The sequence below is a fragment of the Acinonyx jubatus genome, chromosome C1 (genome assembly GCF_027475565.1).
Source record: "Acinonyx jubatus isolate Ajub_Pintada_27869175 chromosome C1, VMU_Ajub_asm_v1.0, whole genome shotgun sequence".
Lineage (NCBI taxonomy): Eukaryota > Metazoa > Chordata > Mammalia > Carnivora > Felidae > Acinonyx > Acinonyx jubatus.
In genome coordinates, this window is record NC_069381.1 from 102,057,607 (window position 1) to 102,082,410 (window position 24,804).

General features: G+C 49.1%; 1 protein-coding gene and 1 long non-coding RNA gene across 16 annotated transcripts in view; one reads left to right on the forward strand and one right to left on the reverse strand.

Annotated features, from left to right (window-relative positions):
- Positions 1–24,804, forward strand: part of LOC113596804 (uncharacterized) — a 102,780-nt gene that overhangs the window by 53,977 nt on the left and 23,999 nt on the right. For 8 of the 14 annotated variants that reach the window (XR_008295223.1, XR_008295216.1, XR_008295218.1 and 5 more), the window contains one exon: positions 9,224–14,213. The exons of 4 other annotated variants lie outside the window; for them this stretch is intronic. This is a non-coding gene — a long non-coding RNA (uncharacterized LOC113596804). Of the gene's footprint in view, positions 1–9,223; positions 14,214–24,804 lie in introns of those variants that run through there. 2 more of the 14 variants (XR_008295221.1, XR_008295219.1) reach the window with 1 other exon arrangement.
- On the reverse strand, positions 5,896–23,143 carry GJA5 (gap junction protein alpha 5). 2 transcript variants are annotated; one of them, XM_015084247.3, is made up of 2 exons: positions 22,995–23,143; positions 5,896–9,043 (listed from the first exon to the last, which is right to left on the reverse strand). In XM_015084247.3, exon 2 carries the CDS (start codon positions 9,009–9,011, stop codon positions 7,935–7,937), a length of 1,077 nt encoding a protein of 358 aa, XP_014939733.2. In that variant the 5' UTR covers positions 9,012–9,043; positions 22,995–23,143; the 3' UTR covers positions 5,896–7,934. The 2 variants fall into 2 exon arrangements, with proteins under 2 accessions (XP_014939733.2, XP_053070694.1); XM_053214719.1 differs by lacking the exon at positions 22,995–23,143 and adding an exon at positions 14,552–19,363.

The following is a 24,804-nucleotide window of genomic DNA, read 5'->3' on the forward strand; positions in this document are numbered from 1 at the left end:
TCCTCAGGGAGCAAAGTCTGAGGCAGAGACTGATGTGCTAACACTTTGTTAAGGCATACAGTTCTAGTAGCAAGAGCGGGAAATGAGGGGGAGACAAGCATGGAAGGAGGTAGGGCCAATAGGTAGATAGATGTATCATCAAGCTGGGCACTCTTAAGTGGGACCGGTTGTTCAATCTAAAGTACTATATCCTGGAAAAGCCCTAAGAACCAGGTCTTGGGAGGTGCCTGGGTGGCTCAGTTGGTTGAGCTTCAACTGTGGCTGAGGTCATAATCTCGTGGTTCATGACTTCGAGCCCTGCATCAGCTCACTGCTGTCAATGTAGAGTCCACTTCGGATCCTCTATCCCCCTCTCTCTGCCCCTCACCCCCCTCTCAAAAATAAAAATGAAACGTTAAAAAAAGAAGAGCCAGGTCTCGGAACCACTAGCAGGGTGGGGGTAGGGGTGGAGGGAGGGCTTCTGTCCCCTCCTGGTCAGAGGTTTGCCCTTTATTGCACGGACTACTCAACAGTTCTTGGTGGTTCATTTGTTGGGCTGGGTGCTGAGCAGAGTTCTGCCACTGTGTCAGAAAAGGAAACCTGGGGAGGGGTCAGATGCGCCTGTGTGAAGTTGGGCCACACCCACAGCTGGGAACAAGAGGCAGGTGAGGCTGAGAAGATCTGAAGTGATACGAAAAAAGGGGTCTAAAATACCCATTACCCCTCTGCTGCATGATAATCACTGTCTTACCACAGATTTTCCTCTCTGGGTGCCCAGGTCCTGGCACTATGTGAGGCACAGAGCAGGCCCACATTATATCTGTGTTAACTAAGTGAACAGAGTGAATTTTGTTGAAATAAATGAATAAATGATCACACCGACCTGAAACCCCTTCATTATCCCGGACTTCCTTCTCCTACCACTATCCCCACCCTGTACCTAACCAGCCACCAAGTACCCATAGCCTGAGGCTCTATGTTGTCTCACTTCCTCCCTGGTTCAAAAGGGAGCCTCCCAGCCTCCAGGGGCTCCCCTCTGCAGTCTGTTGACAAGCTGCTTCGTCTAGTCAACCTCAAGTACAGCGCTGATCACCCCACTCTCCAGATGCCCCAAGAAACTCGGTAGCTCCTCATTGCCTACACAGTGAAAGGTACGCTCTCAACCAATCTCCACAAGTGCCCTTCCCACCTCCTGGCCTCATCTTCCCCTTCTGGATCCTCGTAGTTCCTGGAACATATGGCCTTAATCATCTTTCACAGCCGTTTCAAGTGGTACTCACTCTGAGAAGCTTTTCCTGCTCTTTCCCACTCCGGGGGTCCTTGCCTTGCCCTGACGGCCTGCACTGCCATTTTCCTCTCGCTTAGCACACCCAGCTCCTCCCTTGGAATATGGCAGCATTCTCCTCTCCTACTAGGTCTGAGCACCTGCGGGCCCTCCTAGTGATACGCTCCCAAGCCGCCCAAACAGCGCCTGCCCATGGCCCTGACCACACCCACTGCACTGAGGGGGCGCCAGCGCTCCTGGGTGCCGGTCAAGCCCCCACAGGGGGCGCAAGAGCTCGTGGGTGTGGGTGGAGCCCCCACACTCACTCCAATGCTCGGCCATAACCAGGCGCGGCTACCAGACCATCCCCTGTCACGCAGTCGGCAGCCCTGACCTTGGGGTGGGTGCCTCCTGCTAACCTTATTCCATTTAAGGGTGGCGCTCAGAGCCCAAATAAAGACAGATTTTCCCAGGCATGAGTACTGCGGAAATGAAGAGAGGCGGCTCCTGGCAGTCACCCCAAGGGAACACCAAATTTAGCCCAAAGGTTGAATATAAATATATTTTAAATTTTTTAATTGCAAAAATAACACGATAACATTAAAATAGTTTAGAAATAAGGAGAACTAAAGCCCCCCCACAGATCCACCCTACCGGCACAACTGCCTTCATTTTTGTTTGTTTCTTTCAGATCTTTGTCCTTTTAAGTTCCTTTGTCCTTTCAAGTACCTACTTTACACGTAATCGTGGTGTGGGTACAGTTTTGTATCTTGCCTTTTTACAGAAGACTATAGGAGAAGCACTTAGGAGAAGCAGCTGTAGACAAAGAGATGAGTGGTTGAATCTCACTTCTACACCTGCCAGCTGTGTAGGTTACTGGATCTTTCTGTTTCCTTATCTGTGATGGGGGGGTGGGGATGGGCAAACAACCTCAGGATTATTACTATTACAAGGATGAGATGATAATTCAGAAACTCTCTTAGCACAGAGCCTGGAAAACAGCACTTAACAATTCTAGGTTTGTTTTACAAACAAACTTGGGGATTTTTTTTATTTTTAATTTTATTTTATTTTTCTTAAAGTTTATTTATTTTGTGTGTGTGAGAGAGAGAGCAAGCAGGGGAGGGGCAGAGAGAGGGAGAGAGAGAATCCCAAGCAGGCTCTCTGCACTGTCAGCGTGGAGCCCAGTGCAGGGCTGGAACGCACAAACCATGAGATCAAGACTTGAGCTGAAATCAAAGAGTCGGATACTCAACCAGCTGAGCCACCCAGGTGCCCCTGGGGATTTTTCTTTAAACAGACTTTTCCCAGCTAATGACGCCCTACACAGGTTTTTACATTGGTTGTCAAATGTATAACTTTGCTTCAAACCTTTGTAAGCTTACACCCCTCCAGGTTATATTTCGGTCCACTTGAGAAAAGCCCCAGGGAGGCCTACACAGACTTTCCACCCCACCGGATTCCCTTCCCGATTTGGGCTGCTGTTTGACCCGAAGCTGGTTCCTTGGGGGATTGAGCTTGGCCAGGCTGCGGAGCCCAGGGCAAGAGCTCTCCTGAATGGGTTCATGCAAGGCTCTCAGTTTCTCTCAGAGGAAACCCTTGTTAGCAAGTAATTGTGGCCCATCCATAGGGCCTTGAGTCAGAGTCTTGGCAAATCAGCTAGGTTAAAGGGACAGAGGGGACTTAAGCCTTGTTTCCTGGCCATGATTTCCCAGGGCTGCATCAGCCTTCCGTGTAGTTGAAGAGGTGCCAACGAGGTACCATGCCAAAATCATCTTCCCACCCAACACCATGCTTGATGGCGGGCCTGGGAGTCTCACTATTGGTTATTCCTCAGATTTCTGACTTTGAAGGCATCTAGTAAGTCTTGTGTGTCACCATCAATAACTGTCCTTAGCAGCACCTCACTGTAATTCTGATAATGGGCACCCACCTTGTACTCTGTTCAAGACCCTGGCCTGATGCATTGCCCGCCTAGTACCCCAGCCCCTGGGATGCAGCTGTTACCCTGCTGCCAGCTGACAGATGTCCCCCGTGGTGCCTGCCTGGCATCTTGCACCACTCCTGTGGCCTGGCTTCCGTACTGATGCACTCTCCCTCCTTCCTCACTGCCCCCCTCTCCGTGTGCTCGATGTTGCGTTGTTCTGACTCCTCTGATGCCAAGGCTCCTCTGGACCACATGCTGCTGGCTCTCTGCACACAGTCTTCTGCCCACCAGCCTGGACTCGAGGGAATGGGCCCAATTTACAAGGCCCCAGGCATGTTATAAGAATCAGTCCTGGAAATAACAGTTGCAACATCAAATAGGGCTTTGCAGAACGTTGACATATGCTATTTAGTTGTTTTAATTAAGACTTCCCTTCTTTTGAGTAAAGAGACTTTTCTGTCCTTTGGGGCTTTTACTGAAAAAGGATGTATGTTTCGTAATAGTCATTGCCAAGTGGTGGTGTTTTAGGTGCTATTTAGATGCTGCTTGAATTCTGTGTCTTTCAAGAATGTTGGCCCAGACTGAAGTCAGGGACGGTTGTATTGTGGGGTTTCCCGGAAGAAATTCGGGTTCTTCTGCTCATCAGTGGCTGGCTTTGTCTCACCTGTCAGATCTCAACCTCATTATTACCTCCTCAGAGAGGATTTTCTGCCCATCCTGAGGAACATCCCTCCTCCACCTTTGTTAGCATCTTATCTGTTTCCTCCTTGGCGCTTATCACAATTCATAATTATTTTGTTTGTTTCCTTGTGTTAGGGTGTCTTCCCTACCAGAATGGAAGCCCCAAAAGATGGGACTCACACGTTTTGTAGAATTGCATTCCTAAAACCTGACATAGTGCCCAGCCCAAGCTAGGTGCTCAACAGATATTGTTGAATAAAATTTTTCTCTTTTCCAAATGAAAGAAGATAAAAAAAAAACCTATAGATCATACTCATTGCTGCCATCAAGTAACCAATGAGAAGAGAAACTATTGATCCTGTTCTATTTACGTATCTATCATTTATACATTCTGCTTACTGTTCAATCCATGGATCGACTACAGGGCCTTCTAGGGTCAACGGAGGATTAGGGAGTGGGAATCCTGTTTTTGGCAGCCCCTTGAACCTCACTGTTTTCTTCATCTGCACATCATGAAAGCAATCCTTCAAGACACCAGCGGGGTGCCCACTGCCCTTGTTCTCCTGTTTTTCTCTCTGCTGGGAAAATTTGCTACTAGGAAGAAATCTGAAATTCATTCCTACTATGATTCTTCATAAAAGTGTTATTAGCACTTAAGCACTAAGATACTTTAACCACAGTAATGAAACACTGGTAGTAGAAATTCTGACCTTATCTGGCACTGGAGGGAGGGAATTTGGAAAGGAGTCTGCAGGGGCCTACAATCCACAGTGTGTTCACTGTACTACCTTCCTCAGTGATGAACCTTTAAAGGGGAGAGGAAGAGAAAATGAGAGCAGATACATGAGGTTGAAATCCTACTTGCTGTAAAATAAGTCCCTTGGCTTTTGCAGTCTGGGTGTAATATAAACTGTTAAATGTTAATAGCTATGTTTATAAAACCGTGAGAGGCACTGCTTCTTTTCTAGGAGAAAAAATGGATCTCAGAGGCTTTTTCCAGTTGGACTCCGCAGGCCCCTGTGGGCTGAGCACCTTGCTCTTGGACAGATGCCCCCTGAGTCGCAACTCTGCTGTCATAAGATGTGTTCTATGATCTTGCAAGCCTCTTCAAATGAGCTTTCCTACCCTGATGAACAGCACTGACCAGGAATTAAGAGAATTCTTCTGTTTGTGTTTCTCAGCCTTTGTTTCTTCCTCTAGGAAATAGGACCTCTGGGGGGAGCGGGGGGAGGGAGTTGGTCAAGTGCTAGGTGGTCCCTTGACCCTTTGTTTGGAGCAAGAACCATTTCTCTTCATCCAAAACGATGTGATCCCAATCAGGGAGGCCAGTGAGAAGCCTCCACTGTCACAGAAATTTCCTGGGCCTCAGTATCTCTATAGGAACACCAAGACCCATTTCAGAGTCATCCTTGAGGCCTTCACTTGTCTAAAACCTCAGCCTCTTGAGGCCCAGGCCAAGTGTCCTGTTCCATGTCGTTTCATCCTGTGTTTCACTTCCCGGAGCCTGTGGTTCTTAGAATTGATAATAAATGAATTCCCATTTAATTCTATTCTAATTGTTTCCTCTGTGTTAATTTGAGTTAATTTGACCTCAGTTAATTGGACCACCTCAGTTAACTGGTAGATTGTGAGCTCCGGGGGGAAAGTTCTGGAATCATCTCTTGACATCCCAGGTTTTCAGATGCTATGAATTCAACACAATAATGAAAATAATAAAGACAATAATGACAACAATATCAATGATTATAATTTAGTGACAGATATTATTTCCCAGGCATTCTGTTGAACTCTTTACGGTCTCTCATTTAACAACCCAATAAGGTAGATACTACAAAGCTCAATTTACAGACGAGGAAACCAAGGTTCAAAGATTAAGTAGCTTGCTGGAGCCCAGCTGTCAATCAGAAGCTGGGATTTTCACCCTTGCAGGCTGGACTCCAAAGCTGTTTGCATTACTGGCTGATGGGTGGGGTCCGAGTGCTTCCCTCCCCCACCAAGTCCGCCATCCTTCTTTGTGGTCGCGGCATGAAAGAGACACCAAAGCGACATGCAGGGCCAAATTTTATTAAGACACACTACACATATCATTTCCTGTTTCATTACTGAAAGTCCCATCATCAAGGATAATCTCATAGGATTTCTAATCCAATAATACCCATTTCACAAAACAAACCCATTTTCGAGATGGAAGGAGAGTCTTCTCGGTTTTGTTTTGGACAGTCTTCATGCCAATGCCAGACAATAGATAAAAAGGTGTCTAGGGACCTGGAATGAGCAGTCATTCTTCCCTAAATGGCATCCTGGTCAGTCCCCTCCAACTCTCTACCCTCATACTTCTCTCTACCCACCAATAGCCAATAAGCAAAGGGGCCTGGAGACGGGTGAGTGGGGCAGAGGCTGAGCCTACCTCTGAACCTTCACCCTCCTCTTCCTCGAACTCTCACCTAAATAGGCCAATGCCACTATAAACAGTGAGGTTCAGTCCCTCTGCCAGGCATCTGGAGGTGAGGGCAGGAAGATACAATTTCCTTTAAGGTTTCCTTTCCTTATTTCAGACTCTCCTCCCCCTCCCCCTCCCCACCCTATTGGCACGCGTGTGCGCGCACACACACACACACACACACACACACACACACACATATGCATTTTAAGAAGTAATCATCTCCCTGTAAGTCTCAGTATCCAATTCTGAGCATCCTTTACCTTCATCCAAAATGGCAACCACCCATTATGGATGGACTGAACAGAGAAACCAGGCCAGTCCCTGGGAAGGCAGGGCTTTTTCACAGTCTGCAGTCCCCACTGCTTTCTGGCAGCCTCATCAGGAGCACCAGGGAGACATAGGAATTTGTGTGCTCTTAAATGAGGCCCCTGCCAAGAGAGCTGGAGATTCCCTTACTGCTTCCATGCCCCTGCTAAGCCCTCCAGGGAGAGAGAGATCTGGGGGCTCCATAGCTGTCATCACACCTCCTCTTGGCACTTTAAGTTGGCAGTCAGCAAGGGAAATAAATAGGAGGGAAAAATAGTTTTCCAGTATTTTCTCTCTTTTTTTTTTTCACTTTTATCTTCACAGCAGAATTATTTTTTCCCAACGGGAATCTGAGAAGCACAATGCCATCTTTGTTTTAATAAGACCTAGGGAAATTCCACTGGCCTTTGTGGCTGGTGATCTGGTCAGGATCTGAGAGAGGACGACGGCTTCTTGGGCATTCTGGTCGATAAGGTCTTTAGGGGAGCACTGAGTGAACAACCAAGGAAGGGAGGGATGGGATGGTTTGTATCATCAGGTTGAGCTGTAAAAGAGCCGCAGGATGACAGGTGGTGGCAGGGATTCCAGTGGGGCCTGTGTACACAGTCGCTCCCTAGGGGAGTGTGCACCCCCATGGGCTAGTTAGTTGTCACCCTGGCAGAAGTAAAGTTTGCAGCATCACCAAGTGGGACATTTGCCAGAGGTACATACCAAAGCACTTGTAAAGTTGAGGTTGCTGGTCAAGTTCCAAGGGCCTCTTTTTAAGTAAGACTGGATAGAGGGAGGGCAGCCAAGGGCAGCCCAAGGCCACCTCATTGTCACTCCAAGGTTTGACCCACAGAGACAACAGATTCAAGAGCGCATCTAATGTAAGGTCCTTGATTCATGCTCTTTATTGGCTAGGAACGTTGGGCTCTTTCTTGCAGGAAGAAGGGTGATAGGGTCAAGGAAGCCATAGGAACTTGGAGAACCCATCTGGTATGTGGCTGGTATGTAGGGAGCCATCTTATCCTTCTGGCTATCCCTCCCAGGCCAGATTTGCCACAGTTCTCTTTTCTTCCTCTACCCCCTTGACTAAAGAATCTGAAAGTCTTCTAGGTACACTGGTTAGAGGATGGGGAAGGGACAGTAGCCTGGGTGGGAAGCCATGTCTCTGCCTGCACTTGCAGAGCCCTGGTCCTACCTTCTGGAATAAATGGGCAATGGCCTTGAGACCCAGAGCCCAAAAGGAGCAGAACAGATATGAGAATGAGCGATGGGGTCGGTAGGGACACATCTTCCCTCTCTAAGCCTCTTTTGTTCCCACCTGGTCCTGGTTCCCCCGCACTAAAGCGTCACACTGATAGGTCATCTGACCTGGCCTTGCTGCTGGCCTTGCTGAGACGGCGCTTGTCGCTCTGGTAACCATGGGGGATGCGGTGGCCTGGAGAGGCTCCATTGGGTACCTCAGGCTTCTGGGCATAACGGATGTGAATGAAACCCTCCCCAGGAATCTGCTCCTGGCCTTGCACTTGCTCAGTGGCCAGGTTGTCTGTGTTCTGCTGGGAAGCCATCTTGTTACTGAAGGGATTGAAGAATTTCCCCCCAGGGCCATTCTCCAGGCACTGATTGAAGTCAGGGGGTGGTGTGCAGTTCTGGACTATGCCGGCAATCGGACCAGGAAGCTGACACTCAGCCGTGCCCTGCCGAGATTTGGCAAAGCGCTGCCTGATCTTCTTCCAGCCCAGGTGGTAGAGCTCAGCCAGGCTGAGGAAGAGGGACAGTGCGGCCACCGCCAGCATAAAGACGATGAAGACATTCTTCTCTGTGGGCCGGGAGACATAACAGTTGACAGGGTGGGGGCAGGGGCTCCTGCGGCAGACGTGCAGGGTGTCCAGGAAGATCCCGTAGAGGAGGTACTGGCCCACAATGAAGGCCACCTCCATGGTAGTGCGGATCAGGATGCTGCAGACATAGGTGTTGAGCAGAGTGCCCTGGAGGACAATCCTTCCATTCGCTTCTTCCCAGCAGGACAGGTCTGCCTTCTCGGCCACGGGGTACTCGTAAGAGCCAGCACCCCGGACCTCTTTGGCCCTCTCGGCCTCCCGCAGCTTCCGCTTCTCCTGCATGCGCACGGTGTGCATGGCGTGGCCCATGTACACGAGTGACGGCGTGGACACGAAGATGGTCTGCAGCACCCAGTAGCGGATGTGCGAGATGGGGAAGGCTTGGTCGTAGCAGACGTTCTCGCAGCCGGGCTGCTGGGTGTCACACTGGAAGTCCGCCTGCTCGTCCCCCCAGGATGACTCGGCCGCCGTGCCCAGCACCAGCATGCGGAATATGAAGAGGACGGTGAGCCAGACCTTGCCGATCACCGTGGAGTGCTTGTGTACCTCCTCCAGGAACTCTCCCAGGAAGCTCCAGTCACCCATTCCGGCTCAGTGGGGGACAGCCACCAAGACTTCTGCAAATGGGGCAGAGAAAGAGAGAGAAAAAGAGAGGGAGGCTTGCAGAGTCTCGAGGGTCCAGTCATGCTCTGGGATGCCACCGGTCCGTGCCAATGTGTTCTTTAAAAAAGGACAACTCAGGAGTCAAATTCACCTAAAAAGCTCTCTCTCTCTCTCTCTCTCTTTTTTTTTTCCAGGCCAGCAAAAGATAAAAGGAAAGAGAAGATTAAAAATGGTTGTGTTAGCAAGATTCAAGTGTGATTCCCGCACTTGAATGGATCTGGAAATCGACTGAGGAGTGTGTTACGGTGTGGATTTTGTGCTATTACCTCGAGAGAGTCTACTTCAAGAGGTCTGGGGTGGCCCCCGGGATCAGAATTTGCCCCAAGCAGTCCAGGTTGTTCTGAGGCTGGCTGTCCAAGGGCCACGCCTGGAGAAATGCTGGTGAAGTGGAAAACACACAGGACTGGTCTCTGCCATCACGAGGCTGGCCATCTGCCTCACTGAGTCTGCTTCCTTGTCTGTAAAATGGGGATAGACTATAGCTACGTCAGTGTCCTGAGGGTTAAATGAGTTGAGGTATATGACATGTTGGGAATCATAACTCAAATGTTCCATAGGTTTGAACGGCTCTGGGGTGAAAAAGAATTATTCTGGCTCCAGAAGGCAGAACTGGGCGAAGGGGAAGGAGTAGGTGAGGGGGCGGCAAGTCTGGCCTCTTAGGACGCATTCTCTCGTCTTCGGACATGGCCCAGCTGTCTTGGGAGGTGGCAAACAAAAACGTGTTGGGTCACACCAGCGAAAAGCACTGCAGATGAGCGCTTGGGTTCGTGCCCACCTGCTATGCCTCAGTGTGGTGCGGCCACTGCAACCATACAGCTCGGCCTATCCTCCCGTGTTCAGAAGGCACCCATGCCCAGACCTGCTCCTCCTCAAATCCAGAATAAATGCCCCAAACAAAACCTTCTCTCCTCAGGCCCTTGCCTGCTTCCTCGGCCTTATTTCCTGTCTGTCCCCATGAGTGCCTTTGGTTCCATATCCTAGAAGATTCCCAGATGCCCTCTTCCCAGCCACATGCCCCCTCACCCCTAGCTGAATCCTATTAACCCTTTAGAACTTTAACCCAGTCAGGGCTCCCTCCAAGCTCCCTGATCCTTCAAGCTGAGCCTCTTCTGCTCCTGTGGTGGCCCTGAGGACACTCAGTTCCCTCCTAGCACTTGCCATCTTGTTTTGTGGTCCTCTGCCTGTCTGCGTTCTTCCAGTAGGGGCTCCTTGAGAACAGAGATTGCCTTTTCCTCTGTATCATCATCACCTGTCCCAGAGCCTAGCCCGGAGTGGGTGCTTAGTAAATCTTAGTTGAGTGAATGAAGGAGGGGTGGCAAGCTCTGGTGTTCCCTACCCAGGAGCAAACCAATTCCCTATTCCTTGGCCGCATCCCTGTAGCAGGGTAAAAAGGCCAGATTTCACTTCTCAGTCTCCACTGCAGTGAGATCTGGTCAGCCAGGTATGAGGAGAGTCTAATGTAGAGGGAGTGCTCTAGAAACTGTTTTTCCATTCCCCAGTAAATGGAGGGAACCTCGCTGGAGGTCTCGCCCACCCCCACTACCTCCTGTGTGGACAGGCCTGTGTGAGTCAAGATGTCTGAAGCTGTCCAAAGATTCTCAGAAATGCCAACCAATATCCTGAGGCCTCTGAATCAACCCTTGAATCTCCTACCTCCAGAATTCTTACTTGATGAGTAATAAATGTCCTTATGGCCGAAGTCTCTAAACAATCCTAATCAACAGAGTGATAAGATATTATAATGAGAAAAGAAAAGGAGGGAACCGAACATAAATATTCCCTTCTTGGAAGGACAGAACCTCAGAATCTACTGGCATCTTAGAGATTGTCAAGTTCAAACCTTGACCTTCACATCTTTACTGCCGATGTGCCCCTGGTTCCTATCTGAACATTCTTTATGCATACGAGGGAGGACAGGGTGGGGTGCCATATTTCATGATGCAGGCTCCCTGGACTCCTGAGTTGGAATCTCCTTGACAGAGACCAGCCTCCTGGCCCTGTCTTCTGCCAGGCCTCTGCTGCCCACCCCTGAGAGTCCGCACATGAGTGTAAAGGGCTTTATCTCTGTTCCCCTCCATATCAAAGACCCATCCAGGTCTTGAGGCCTTTCCTCTGGCTTGCGATCAGACATCTGCCCTTTCCCTTAGGTGGTGAAGGGTCCCCCCCTCCCTTAGCCTCCAAATGTGGAAAATTGTGGAGCGTTTGCTCAAAAGGAAAATGGCTGATTAGATAAGAGTTTGAATGATCTGTCATCTCTTCTAGGCACGTGCCTAGTGTTCAGCACCTTCAGGGTCATCCACACACGTGCCGGGACCAGGATGTGCTGAGTGTCTGAGAGAGGGGAGGGAGAGAAAGTGGGGCGGGTGGGGGAGACATGGGAAAGGAGAGAAGGGGAGAGGAGGAGCAAAAAGAGGGAAAGGACCGGAGGGAGTTGGGAATGGAAAAGGAAAGACCGCGTAGTGGTTAAGAGAAGGCAGTTTGGGGGTTACTTCAGTGGAGTTCAAATCCCTAAATACCACTGAGCTTGGAGAAGCTACTGGATCTGTATCTCAATTTCCCATCTGCAAAATGAGGATACTGTTATTTATCTCATAGAGTGTTATGAGGTGATGTATAAAAAGCACTTAGCACAGTCCTTCCTATATAAAAACTAAAGAATAAAAGGCAGACTTTACTAGCAAGGGAACCGGTAAGAAAGAACAAGAATGGAGAAGGAGGGGGAAGGAGAAGAAAGAAGAGATTTGCATTACAAAGAACAGATGGAAGAGCAGAGGGGGAGAAAGTGAAAGGGAAACAGAAATGGAAATAAGAAAGACACAAAAGGAAAACTAGAAACAAATGTCATATCCTTCCAAAATTTGGGGCAAGTTTTCCAAACTGCCCTCAGTCCCTGAAGACTTTCCCCTTGATCTTTTGTGTCGCTCATTCCTTGCATGTCCCCCAGGAGATCTAAAAATAGTCCCCCGGGCAAAGAATGTGACGCTTTGGTCTGGTCTGCCAAGAGGCTTGACTGCTGCCCCCCTCACTTGCAGTGCAAGGGATCCCACCTGGAAGAAAGAAAGCGCGGTGGAACAGGAGAAAGCCGGTTACATCAGGTAGGCTCCCTCGTGGGGAGGGAAAAACAGAAACTAGCTGACGAGGTGGAGGGGTGACGCTGACTCCATGTGCCCTGGAGGCCGCAAACAGGTGACGGGACTGAGCATCTGCGACTTCCTGGATGACTTAGGCGAGGTCAGAGAAACGTAAAGCTGCTACCATGTACCAGTTGCTCAGTTTATAATATGAGAGTCAGTTTCCCAGCTACACTGGGTCCTTTTGGGGGGGACTCAGCCAAAGAAATATGTAGATTAGATAGTCATTGAGTTTACTGGGTGTACAGCATACAAAATGTTTTGTAGACTATTATCCGTTTCTTGGCAGGAAGTGTGTCAGAAGGGGCAAAGGAAGCTGCCCATGCCATGAATAAATTCTATCAAATACAATGGCAATAATACACCTCACTGCTTTAGCTGTGATCCTCACTGGCTTCCTACTGCTTATGAAGTTCAGACCCTTTAACTTCAACTTGAGATCCTCCACAGCACAGCTACATCCTTTTTTCCCCGTTCCGCTCACATACCCAATACTTAGGCTACACAACTCCCCACTCACAAATGGGGAGTATACATGGCCCACACCTTCTCACCTCTCTTTGTCTTAGCTCCTTTCCTCTCTACCTACGAAGTCCTTCCCTTTCATTCATCCATTTAAAATTTTTTTTAACGTTTATTTATTTTTGAGACAGAGAGAGACAGAGCATGAACGGGGGAGGGGCAGAGAGAGAGGGAGACACAGAATCGGAAGCAGGCTCCAGGCTCCGAGCCGGCAGCCCAGAGCCCGACACGGGGCTCGAACTCACGGACTGCGAGATCGTGACCTGAGCTGAAGTCGGAGGCTTAACCGATTGAGCCACCCAGGCGCCCCTCATTCATCCATTTAATAGGAGTGGTTACCAGGTATCATACAAGACCCTTAAGACACAGCAGTTAAAAAGACAAATAAGGAGTCCCTGCTTTTACTGAACTTAACTGCCTTCATATCCCTTAATGAAGGGGAGAGACCAAACACATAATTGCAATAAAGCATGATGTGTGTTAACATTAAGAAAGTTTAGTGTGCTCTGGGAACACCTCGGGGGAGTTGGCTCTGGCTTAGGGAGTTGGGGAGGGCCTCGTTAGGTCAGGACCCTCTGAGGAACCCTGGATAATTGAACTCTACAGCCTTTTGCAACTGATACAACTGAAATCCCCAAGGCAAAAGAGATGGTCCCTGGAAGCCAGATGAGAACATCCCAACTCTGTAGTTTCTTCACTCCAAAACCTTCAACATCCTCTCTATGCGTGTCATATCCTGGGACAGAGCAAACATTTGGAAGAGTCACCAGGGAACTTGCTTGGTAACAGTGACATGGTGCTTAGATAAGAGGGAAAGGGCCAAAGGAAGGCTTTTGTGTATAGTGAGCAGGAATCATTTTATTCCCCTACTTTGTGTATTACGTGGCTACACACAAAATTCAGGTACCTACATTCCCAGTCCAGTGTTAGCATTGTTGCCTTCCTACACAGCCAGTGTTTTCAAAGAAAACCAAATTGGAGCAACCTGGGTTAACAAAAGCTCATAGCCAGGACCTTTTCCTATGACCCCACAGATCTAGGTAGAAATGGAGAAGTCTTTCCTCAAATTGATCCCAGCCCTCTTTGATGTCTCCTGAACTCTAAAGACTCTAAATTACTGTTCAGCCTGTAGGGTACATTCTTACTTATATGCTGCCTTACACTGATTTTCCAAAATTTTCTATCAGTCACCCACAAGTACTTTTTTGAGTCCCCTCTATGTGCCTACCACTGTTCTGGGTACTGAAAATTATATCTAAGAGACACCAGACCTGGCACTTACTGGGCCCTCAGTGATGTCTGTTGATCCAATAACATCAAGCAAGAGTCCTGCCCTCAAGGATTTAACAGCTTTTCCCTTCAAATGAGTAACAGATTTCTCCAAGTCAAAAGCCCTGTCTTCTACTTTGTATTCTTATTGCATTAGGTTCTCACGTTAGGTAAATAATAAATGCTTTCTTGTTTGTTTATTTTTGGTGTTTTGTTTTGTTTTATTTTGTTGTTTTCTGAGAAGGGGAGGAGCAGAGAGAGGGAGACAGAGGATCCAAAGCTGGCTCCGCACTGACAGCAGAGAGCCCAGTATGGGTCTTGAACCCACAAACCACGAGACCATGACCTGAGCTGAAATCAGACACTTAATCAACGGAGCCACTCAGGTGCCCCCATAATAAATGCTTTCTTAATGATTGAAAAAAAAAAATGCTTCATCTAGCAGTAAGATTACAGAGTGATCAAAAGGAGGATCAAATCTTCCTTAAGTCCAGCAAGAAAAAATAAAACCCTACACAGTTCAAAACATGCTTCTCCTACCTTCTCTTGTTGACTCCAAGAGTGCGGGACCACGTTTGTTTTTTGTTCACAATTGAATACCATCAGAACATATAGACCCTCAATTTTTATTGCGGAACAGAGGAATCCTCAGAGCCACTTTGTGGGGTGATGACTGTCGCCTCTGTTGTGCAGAGAAGGAGACATCTACAGAAGCTAAAAGACCTGCTTGAAGAGATGAAGACAAATGGAGACAGAACCTAGACCACTGAGTTTCTGGTCAAGTCTGGTGCACACCAGAACGCTTCCCTCCATCTTCCTTCCAAGGGTAGAGCCCATCGATTCTTATGTCTCCCCCTTCAGTACTTCAAAAGCTTCTTCTCACCCTGGGGCAGTGAGTTATTTGAGACTCGACTACCATTTAGTGATAAGGCCTGGGGGCCAGCTTTTGGGCAAACAAGAAAATATTTATGATGCTCCCTTGATGTGACCAGCAGTGGGTGGGGTGCTGAGGGGATTATGGGAAAGTATAATTCAGTTCACCCTCACAATTAGGGCCCCAAAGATCAGTAAGACTCAATGTTGAAGGAACTCACTGTCTGGTGACGGATACAGACACAACCAAACGTGCAAATACACCAGGCTTCCCAGAAGAGGCAACCCTTGAGTAGGAGTTAAGTGGAGGTGACATTTGTGGAGGGGAGGAGGTGGGGGGCATCCCAGACAAAGGCAACCACAGGAACAAATCTACCAAGTGAAAAGCAGCATGGTTTTAGAGGACAATGAGCAGAGCAGGGGAGGTAGAGTCTAAAGAATAGGTGGGGGCAGGTTATGGAGGGCTTTGGAGGCCATGCCTAGGAGTTTAGAGTAGTTCTCAACCCCTATGATAGACCATGTTTTTCATACATGACTTGCTCCTGTGGGTAGACCCTAATGGGACACAGCCCTCAGATGAGGTGGGGACATAAGGCACGGCACAGTCAATAATCACCCTGCTGTCCTTTAGTAGTGGCTGTAGCATAAACTAGGTAGGCTGCAGGTTACAGGTGCCACCCAGCACCCTGCTGAAACAGCACCCTGTCTCTCCTGCTCAAGAAAGCATATTGCAAGAGAGCAAGAAGCTACCATGGGGATTCCTTGAAAATTCTCTTCCTTCTATTGATTCTAATCCTGTCGTGTGGAGCCACACGTAACAGTTGCCTTCTCATTTCTGTGCCCCCACCCCAACCCCAAGTCAGAAGCTGGGCCTCAGACTGAACTGTAAAGTCACTGGGGTTTCAAACACGTAATGAGAATTATGTGCTCTATTGGCTGTGTGTTATCTCTCCAACTCAACCCTGAGGTCCTTGAAGAAAAGGCCCGTATCTGTTCATCATTGTATCCTCCCGCTAAAATCCCCCTACCCACTCTTTCCTCTTAGTGCTTGACATTGTGCCTGGCACCTGATAGGTTAATTCATGTAGTTTTAAAAATCAACCACAGTGAATGAATTACAGCATTCAGCTCACTTGAAACACCTGATGCCAGTAGAGGGACTCCCTGGGAGGGTGACCTTGGGGCACCTGCACAATGGCTGTGGTGACCAGAACACCAGGGAGACAGCAGCCCCTGAGCCTTCCTTCTGTCTGTCGGTGACAGAGCCCTCTGCTTCGCTGAGAGCAGGACTGGATGTACCTGCTCACCATGGACTGTTTCTTCTCCATTTCCTCCCCACAGATCACTGGGGAAGCTCACCCAAGTTTGTCAAAATTAGATTATAAGACCACTCTGCAGAGCCTGAGTCTAATTCTGGACAACGACACATGTTCGGGGCATTATCTGACAGATCTCTAGTTCTCAATAAAGGTTGTTATTCATGGTAATAATAACAGCACTCTGGCCCATGCTATAATTCCGCTCACCAAACAGTGGAATGTGGCACAGAGCAGGGCTGACTTGTTTCCCAATGAAGAGAATTCTGTTGTAAAAGGACCCGCGGGGCCTCACTTAAAGGGTCCTTGGACATAATGCCACATCAGTGCAGCTCAGTTCAGAAAATGTTTATGGGACTCCTGTGCTGTGCCGACATCAAGGGTGGCTTTATAAAGTAAAGCACCAAGCATGACCATCATCTCAAAACCCTTTTGTCCCTTATTCATTAGTGCACGTCTTTGTGATTTCCCCTTCCTCCCCCTCCACAGTTTCTCACTAAAATGCAGAGATACAGGGAGGATTGCATTAGAAAGTGGTCTTGATCTTCAGCCAGATCAGCAATCTTTATTACCCTTGGAGATGCTCAGCTCCATTTTCTAGTTTACCTCAAGTGACACAACAATCAAACTTTCAGTCTAGGCGATGATGATTATAATAACATAAAGCTACTGAGACCTTTCTATGTGCCAGACATTTTGCAAGTTTCTTGACATGCGTTTTCTCATTTGATTGTCCCAACAACTTGGGCAAGTGGGGATTATCCCCCTCCTTTTATCCGGGCTGGGGGAGGTTGACTGAGCAAGGTCACTCGAGGAAGACTGGCCAGTAAGCAGAGGAGTTGACACCAAAACTGGCTCTGGCCTTGTCTGACAGCAATACCCCTGCCTGTCTTCACAACTGTGCTGGAGTCTATCTAATCACCTAGAGTTCCTTTCTCCAAAAATCCTTACCAGTCAGAGGCTGGCCACTTTTACATAAGGTGAGCGCTGCAGGGATGTTTTCAAAGTGACTGTTAGAATCGAGAGTTGAGTTCTAAGTGCTTGGGGGTAATTCTCACATTTAGAATTTCCACTGTTTTCCTGACTTGGGTTTGGGGCAGCCTCTTTGGCCTCTGGGGAAATAACCATGTGGGTAATACAGCTACAGCTATTGAGCTGGGCAGTGTGGGCAACCTTCTCAGAAGTCTGGGGCAGGGGGCTTACACCCCTGAAGCTTGATCACTAAAGAGGGGGGAGGGAGACAGAGATGAGAGAGAAGAAGGAGACAGATGGAGGAGATGAAGTGTCACTTTAATTTCCCTTCGACTCCAGCCAACGGCAGATAATTAACCGCTCTCTCCATTTCATTATTTTCATTCTAACAAGGACAGAGAGGGTCGCTCAGAAACACTCTACTGGCAGACAGTTGTTTCAAAGCCACGGGGGTGGAAGGGAGCAGGCAAAGTGGGGAAGGAGAATTATGCCGGGATAAGTAATTTTCTTCTTAAACTGTTAGAAGAAGAAATATTTGTAAGAGGTGGATGGGAGGTAGTGGCAAATGGAGACATTCAACTACAATGAAATATTGGAGGTCCTTATTAATTACCCCCAAAAGGTTGATTAAAACCTATGCAGGTATTAATGAAAATTGAATTTATGGGATGCTTACATTTCTTTATTATTTCCACCATCTTGTCATAGATTCATATAGTACGGTAGAGCCAAAAGGAATCTAGACATCAATCAAAACCAATCCCTTACTTTTATACCAGCTGAAGACCAGGTTCCAGGAAAGTTCAGAATAGCGATAACAGGTACCACTCAGTTGAGAGTTTTCCACGTGTGAAGCATTTTACAACTATACCTTTAGCCCTTCTGTTAACTCTGGTAGGAAAGTAGCTATGATCCCATTTTACAGCTGAGAAAACTGAGGCTCAGAGGTCAAGTGACTTGTACAAAGTCACACCAGTAGCAAATGCTGCCTAAGGGACTTGGCAGCTGGTCTGCCTGACTCAAAGCCTACCGTCGCTCTGTGTCTCTCAAAGGGAAAGCAAAGCAAAGAGGCCCCAGCACTGACAGCTGGTGACAAACCTATGACCAGAACTCTATCTAGTCTCTTAACTCCCTGAGCAGGGCTCTTCCCACTTTCCCAGAAGAGGCTCAGGGTTTCTGCTGTTAGCCTCTGGCTTATTGGCTGGCCAGCCCTTGCATATGCTGTTCCTAGAATGAACGATTCCATCGAAGCCCTCGGCCCCCAGTTCTCAGGATTCCCAGACTCTTCAGCATCTGCCACCATTTGGCCAGAATTCACATATAGAAAGTTATTTCCTTTTTTAGCCACTAAGTGCTCTTGGCTGCAGCAGTGTCTACTGCCGGGTTTTCGGCCGGCCAAACAACAGGCTTTGGTGCTCCATTGATGTCAAATCGTGACAAGAACAGCGGAAACAAAAATAGGTAGTGGGCCTCACGTTTCCTGCGAAATGGTGGGATTCGAACCCTGCCTCCACGCTCCAGTTGTGAGCCCTTAGGCAAGCCACTCAGCCTCCTGCTTTCCTCCTCATCTGAAAAACGGGACTGTTTCCTTGTGGGGGTTAAACAATACGTGGATGTGTGGAGGCCCCTAGAACAATATCTGGCACATAGTAGGCCCTCGGGAAGGTGAGGCCCTTGTCTTCGTTTCTGACATTTCCAGTAAGAACTCCTCTCTGGCATGACCCAACTAGTCAACCTGACACAGACTTCGGCAGTGCAGCCGGCCGGTTACAGTGATTCACAGGGACCCTCATTGTAGCACCGGGTGGGGTAGGTGACCGTCAGAGGCGAGGAAAACATGGGCGATGGGAAGGATATTCATTTCACTGTAAGTTAATTATTTCACTGGGTGTGCAGACCCCCGGGGGCAAGCGTGGAGAAGAAGGGAGGTACAGGGCCCCACTCAGATCAGGCCTCTCTCGTTCTTGAAATAGGTCCGGCCTGCCTCCAGACTTTTCTCTTAAGTCAAGCCTTTGGGTCTAGGGATGGACTCCATTGGAGGTCACATTACAAAACGTGTGCTTCATGTAATTCCTGCCTTCTGAGAAACTGCAGCTCTTTTGGAGCTGCTCACCAACCAAGCCAAAGGCACATCCACAGGGTAGGTTTGAAGCTGGCTCAGTTCTACTTCGAAGGGAAATAAATAGGTGATAGTCTAGAAGGGCCATCCCGACCCCTCACTAAATCTGCCCTCTTCTGAGGTTCTGAACGATGAAGATGCCAGGTTGGATTAAGGTCCTGGAAGTTATCTCTGAACAAGAGCCTTGAAAGAGGGCCTCTTTTCAATCCCGGCTGTTTCTCTGTGACTCTAGATGAGACGTGTCCCCTCCCTGAGCCTTAGTTGGCTCGTGTAGAGAAGAAAGCAGTTGAGCTGGATGGTTGCTAAGGCCCTTCTAGCTCTAGGTGAGAACATCCGGGGAGTTTGTGACTTGACCAACTGTGATAGTGTGGCAAGTTAGTGGCAGAGCCAGAAGGCAAAGCTAGAGTTTCTGACCCCCAGCTTAGAGGTCAGCACAAGTAGTCCCAGAAAAAAAGTCTGTGGTCGTAAAAACCAAGCGGTTCTTCCTCGGAATTATTTGCCAATATGAGCCTTCCGTGTAGAAAGGCTTTTACATAAAATGAGAGGTAGTTCAAAGAAACGGGCTGAGGACCAGGTGATCCGGATTCTACCCTATTGTTCTATTGTTCATTGAGCACTTAATATATAATAGCCATTTTAAATACAGGTTTCCCCCACTATCCAAAAAGGTAGAGGGCTTCTATGAAACCATCTGTAGGCCAAAATAGTGTAAAGCGAAGAAGCAATGACCTTGACATAAGTATAAATCCTCTTTTGGGGAGTGCCTGGGTGGCTCAGTCAGTTAAGCAGCCAACTTTTGATTTTGGCTCGGGTCATGATCTGAACAGTTCGTGGGTTTGAGCTCCGCATCTGGCTCTATGCTGACAGTGCTGAGCCTGCTTGGGATTCTCTCTCTCTCTCTCTCTCTCTCTCTCTCTCTCCCCCCTTCCCCACTTGCTCTCTCTCTCTCAAAATAAATAAATAAACTTTAAAAAAATAAACAAATAAACTTAAAAAAATAAATAAGTAAGCTTAAAGAAAATAAATCCTCTTTCGGATTTCCATCAGTGAAACAGACACTATAATGTAGGTCTCTTGTAAAAGTTGAAGTGGCCTAAAACAAACTTTCTGGTAGTGGGGGAAATCTGTACATTATGTTATTTAATCTTCATAAAACCTTACAAGGAAGGCATTTATTAACCTCTTAGGCAGATGAAGAAACCGGGGCTCAGAGACATTAAATAAATTTCCCTAGGTCACACAGCTGAAATTCTAGCCCAAATGTGACTCTGAGTTAAATTCTACCTTCTCTCTGCGCTGTTTCAATACCTCTGATTCTGAGACCTCCTGACTCCCTTTCCTTATGAACGTGAGTGGATTGTTGAAAGCTGATTTTTTTTTTTTATTTGCTAATATCCAGAAACAAGTGAATCACAAAGGGGACTCAAGCTGTCATTCTCCAAGAACAGCAGCTTCCGACTCGAGACAAGGAGTCAGTTTCTTTTCTAGGAGCCCTGAAGCTTTCCTGGAAAAATGGGCATCTCTTCCCTTCGGTCAGCTTAATCCTTGGGGCCAGCTGGCACAGAGAACTGTTAGAATCCCAGGTGGGGGAGGTCTTCCCTGACACAGGGAGCTAAGCCCGGGCCTTGGGTCTCCCTGGCCCTGAAGACTACGGGTCTCCTGCCGGATCCAGGCAGACAGCCTCCCTGTCCTGCTTCCATTGATGCGGTGGGATCAGCCAGGCTCCAAGAGGCCAAGCTGCACGGTGGCAGCCCCCGCCGGCAGCCAGAGCCCAGAACCCTGCACTGCGCACCGCCCCGCCCCCGGCGGCCCGCAGAGATGAGGAGGTGCAGGTGGGCAGGTGGGTGTCACTGCTGGAAAACAGGACTGTAGAGATGCTTAAATGGAAGAAGCAGGGAGGCCTAGAGAGAAATGGAAGCTCAGAAAACAGCTGAGGACAGAGTCCGAAGGGGCCGAGGTTGGCATGAGCAAGCTTGGATGTTCTCCCAAGCAAACTGGCCTGACTCACTGCGTCAGCCCTCAGAGGTCACCCTCCTTTCCTAGGCTTCGTTTTCCCCATCAGTCGAAAAAGGTGACGGGAAATCTGAGAGACCTCTTCCAGTCCTCATGGCCTAGGACTTTTAGCCAATGGCAGGACAGGGGACAGGAGTGAGGCAGCTAACAGACAAGAACCCGTCTCAGGAGCTCGGCGAGAACGTCCATGGGGTTCAAAGGCAAAGCAGGACAGTATGATTGTGCTCCTACCATGTCTCTATGAACTTCATGGCTCTGGGTGGGAGTGTGGCCAGAGGGCACCGGTGTGGAAGCCGGGGACACACCTCCTGGTGTTCTCTGCTCTGCGAGCCGAGCCGTGTCAGAGGACTGCTCCTTGGAGGAACAGCCAGGGGAGTAGGCTCTAAACAGCCTACTGGGGAACCTGCCGGAAGGTGGAAAGTTCAGAGCTGTCCCTAGAGAGCAGTGAATCAGGCTCTTGGGCCGGGCTGGGACTCTGGGGGCATTGGGTAGAAAAGATGAGGGCCCGCTGACAATGAAAGTCAGGCGGGGCTGCCTATAAACACCAGCTCGTGTCCCCGGTGGTGAGCCCACACCAGCTGGCACACAGAGGGGCTGCACCTCCGGCTGCACCTCCACACGCCGGCTGCTGTCTCCTCTCCAGTTTTGCTGGATTTCTCCTGGGTCTCCTGACTCCCTGTCCAGTGCTCCTCACTCTGTCCTGCCTTTTCTCCGGCCAGTCGGACCCCATGTGCCAGAGCCTTGTGAGACGCCAAGGAGTAAAAACCAGGAATCCCTCCATTATGATGTGACACTGGGAAGGCGGGGGTCAAGTTAAAACTGAGCAAGGGCACAGGAAAGATGTAAAACCCTCATGTGAAGCTTTCCTTTTTCAAGGTTCCCAGGTGCATTTGAGCCAAAGGAATCATAACCTTGTACAATGTTCCTGCTGAATGGGACCGGAGGGATCATTCTACTTCAGACCCTTCATTTTCTAAATGAGGAAACTGAGGCCCAGAAGGGGGAAGTGTCTGGCCCAAAGACACACAGCCACTCAGGGCACCAGAACCCGGGCATCTCGACCCCCAAGTCGGGGTTCTTTTGCCACATGCTCAGAAGAGAGGCTAAGGGGCCCCGCACCCAGGAGGAAAGGGGACCTTCGGTGGGCACCTCCTCCCGCTTCCACTCTGGGGGGCTCACCAGCCTCTCTCCTCCGACAGTGACAGCGAGTGGCAGGCCAGCAGGGACATGATACTCTGCAGGAAACTAAGCAGGGAATATTTTTAAACCACCCAACATGCCTTAGGGGGGTGGAAATCAAAACACTCCCCTAGATGCTGCTGTGGAAAGCATTTCAAAAAAGATTCCAAGCTTAGAGGAAGCGTCGTAAAACAGTGATGGTTTTGTTTTTTAAAGGGCCAATTCCGTCTTAACCAAAGTTCTTGGAGATGGACTGCCGCGCAGCTTGGAAGATGCCCCTGGAGCCACAAGTCCAGACCCAAGGCAAGGGCCCTCCCCTCCCACTTCTAGCACTCCTTATAAATCAAGTGTCATTCATCTGCTGCTTCACAACCTCAGGGGCGCAGGGACTAGCCAGGAGTAGGGGGCAAGCCCCCAGGGACAGAGAAGGAGCTTTGTTGCTCTCCAGCCTGGAACTCAAGGCTCTCCCGGCAAGGGTCGTCTCATCTCTGGAAAGCAAGTCCGTCCTTACCTTCTCCTCGTCCTCCTTTCTGGAATGTCCGCGGGCTTCCCGCCTGCCTCGGCTCCTGGCCGCCTCCTCCGCCGCCCACCGTTCGGGCTCTCAGCCTGCCAGTTGCGCTCCCACCCCGCTTTTGACTCCCTGTCTGTCGCCCTCCCTCCTCCCACTTCTTCCTACTCTTTCGGTCCCCACCCCCTTCCCCCCGGGTCCCTCCCTCCAGGCTCATAATCTGTGCTCACTTCAAAAGTTTTCTTCCCTCTACCTCCCTGCAGCCTGTCCTCACCACCCTCTCCCGAGGAGACTGACAGAGCCCTCCTCCTCCCCCGCTGACCTCCGCTGTCGCTGCCGCCACAGTCCTGGCGCCCCCCCTCCCCACTCCCTCCGGCGGGTGACAAGCCGCCTCCCTAGCCTCCACAGAGCCTCCTTGAGCTCCTCCTGGGCATCAGGGGAAGACTGGCACATGGCCCAAGAGATCCCTCTTTTCCATCCTTTTCCCACCACCAGAGAAAAAGAGTGCTGCTTCACAGAACAGGTCTTTTGGGGACCTCCATTCTGTCCTCCTCTGGGAGCTAATCAGCTAGCATAGGAAACGTGGTCTCACAACTCACAGCCACCAGCACCCAGAATAGACACCAAGGGTAACTGAAAAGCTCCAAAGGGCAGGGAGAGGGCACCCCCACTAACCAGGATCATCCTCCTTGCTCCCTCTTCTCTAAAGAGACGAGAGCACCTTCCATGTGCCCAATGCTGGGCTAGAGTATGTATATATATTCCATTTTTATTTCGCTAATCATTCCAGTTTCCAGTTCTACAAGGTAGACATTCCTACACTTGAGGAAACCCAATCGTGGTGACCCAGTGGGTTAGTTAGTGGTAGAGTGGGGGTCAGAAGTTTTAGCCAATGCCCAAATTCACCTCTGTGCTCCTCCCACAAAAGCATACAGGTCTCCCAGCTGGACTCCAGTGGATGGAAGGAAGCTTATCTCTTGTTAGATCATGCATCACAGGGGAGCAAATTCAGAAACTGAGAGTTTTCTCTCCCCTTAATCTCCCCTCATTCCCAACTACTCAATTCCTCAACTTAATTTAAGCATGGGGCCATGGGCCCAGTCATAGTGTGATAAACATCAATGACAGAGGTTGCTGTGAGTGGACTGAACCCAGACAAAGCAATGACCAAGAGCCCACAGGTTGTGACAGCGAGAGGAAAACCCAGAGATTATCTGGAACAGCCAGGGAAACTGAGGCTCAAAGAGCAGAGACCACATGTCAGTGTCACACACAGGAAAAAGTAGGTGGCAGAGGCAGGACCAGAACCCAGATCCGTTCCTTGGCTCCCTCTTATCGCCGTCACACCTAGCGCTGCTCACGCACATGCCAACATTTTGCAAAAATCGTTTGTTTCTTTAGTGGGTGATGTTTTTCATGGGTGAATAAGCTTAGGACCAGCAAGAGGGGGAAGAACATGGGGCCGAATTTCCTAGGGAGGCAGCAGCCCTATTGGAACTAAATTCTGGATTCTGGATTCCTTAGTCAGAGTTCCACTCTTTTTTTCCTATGTAGCAGATTCCAAGGCCAGCCCGTCCGGGTTTGAACCATGGCTCTCCTGCTCACTAGCTATGTAACACCAAGCAAGTTAAGTTAACCTCTGTGCATCTCGGTTTTATAAATTGGAGATAATAATAATTACCCCCTCAGGTTGTTGTGAGGACTAATGAGTATGCGTAAAGCACTTAGGACAGTATCTAGAGCACTTAAGTGCTGTGGATGCGACTGCACAATCAATACAATACAATACCAGTCTCCTCCTGCCTGTACAGCC

What these genes read in the sequence shown, in the direction of transcription:
- GJA5 (XM_015084247.3), bottom strand. Translation starts at nt 9,011, where the DNA reads ATGGGTGACTGGAGCTTCCTGGGAGAGTTCCTGGAGGAGGTACACAAG.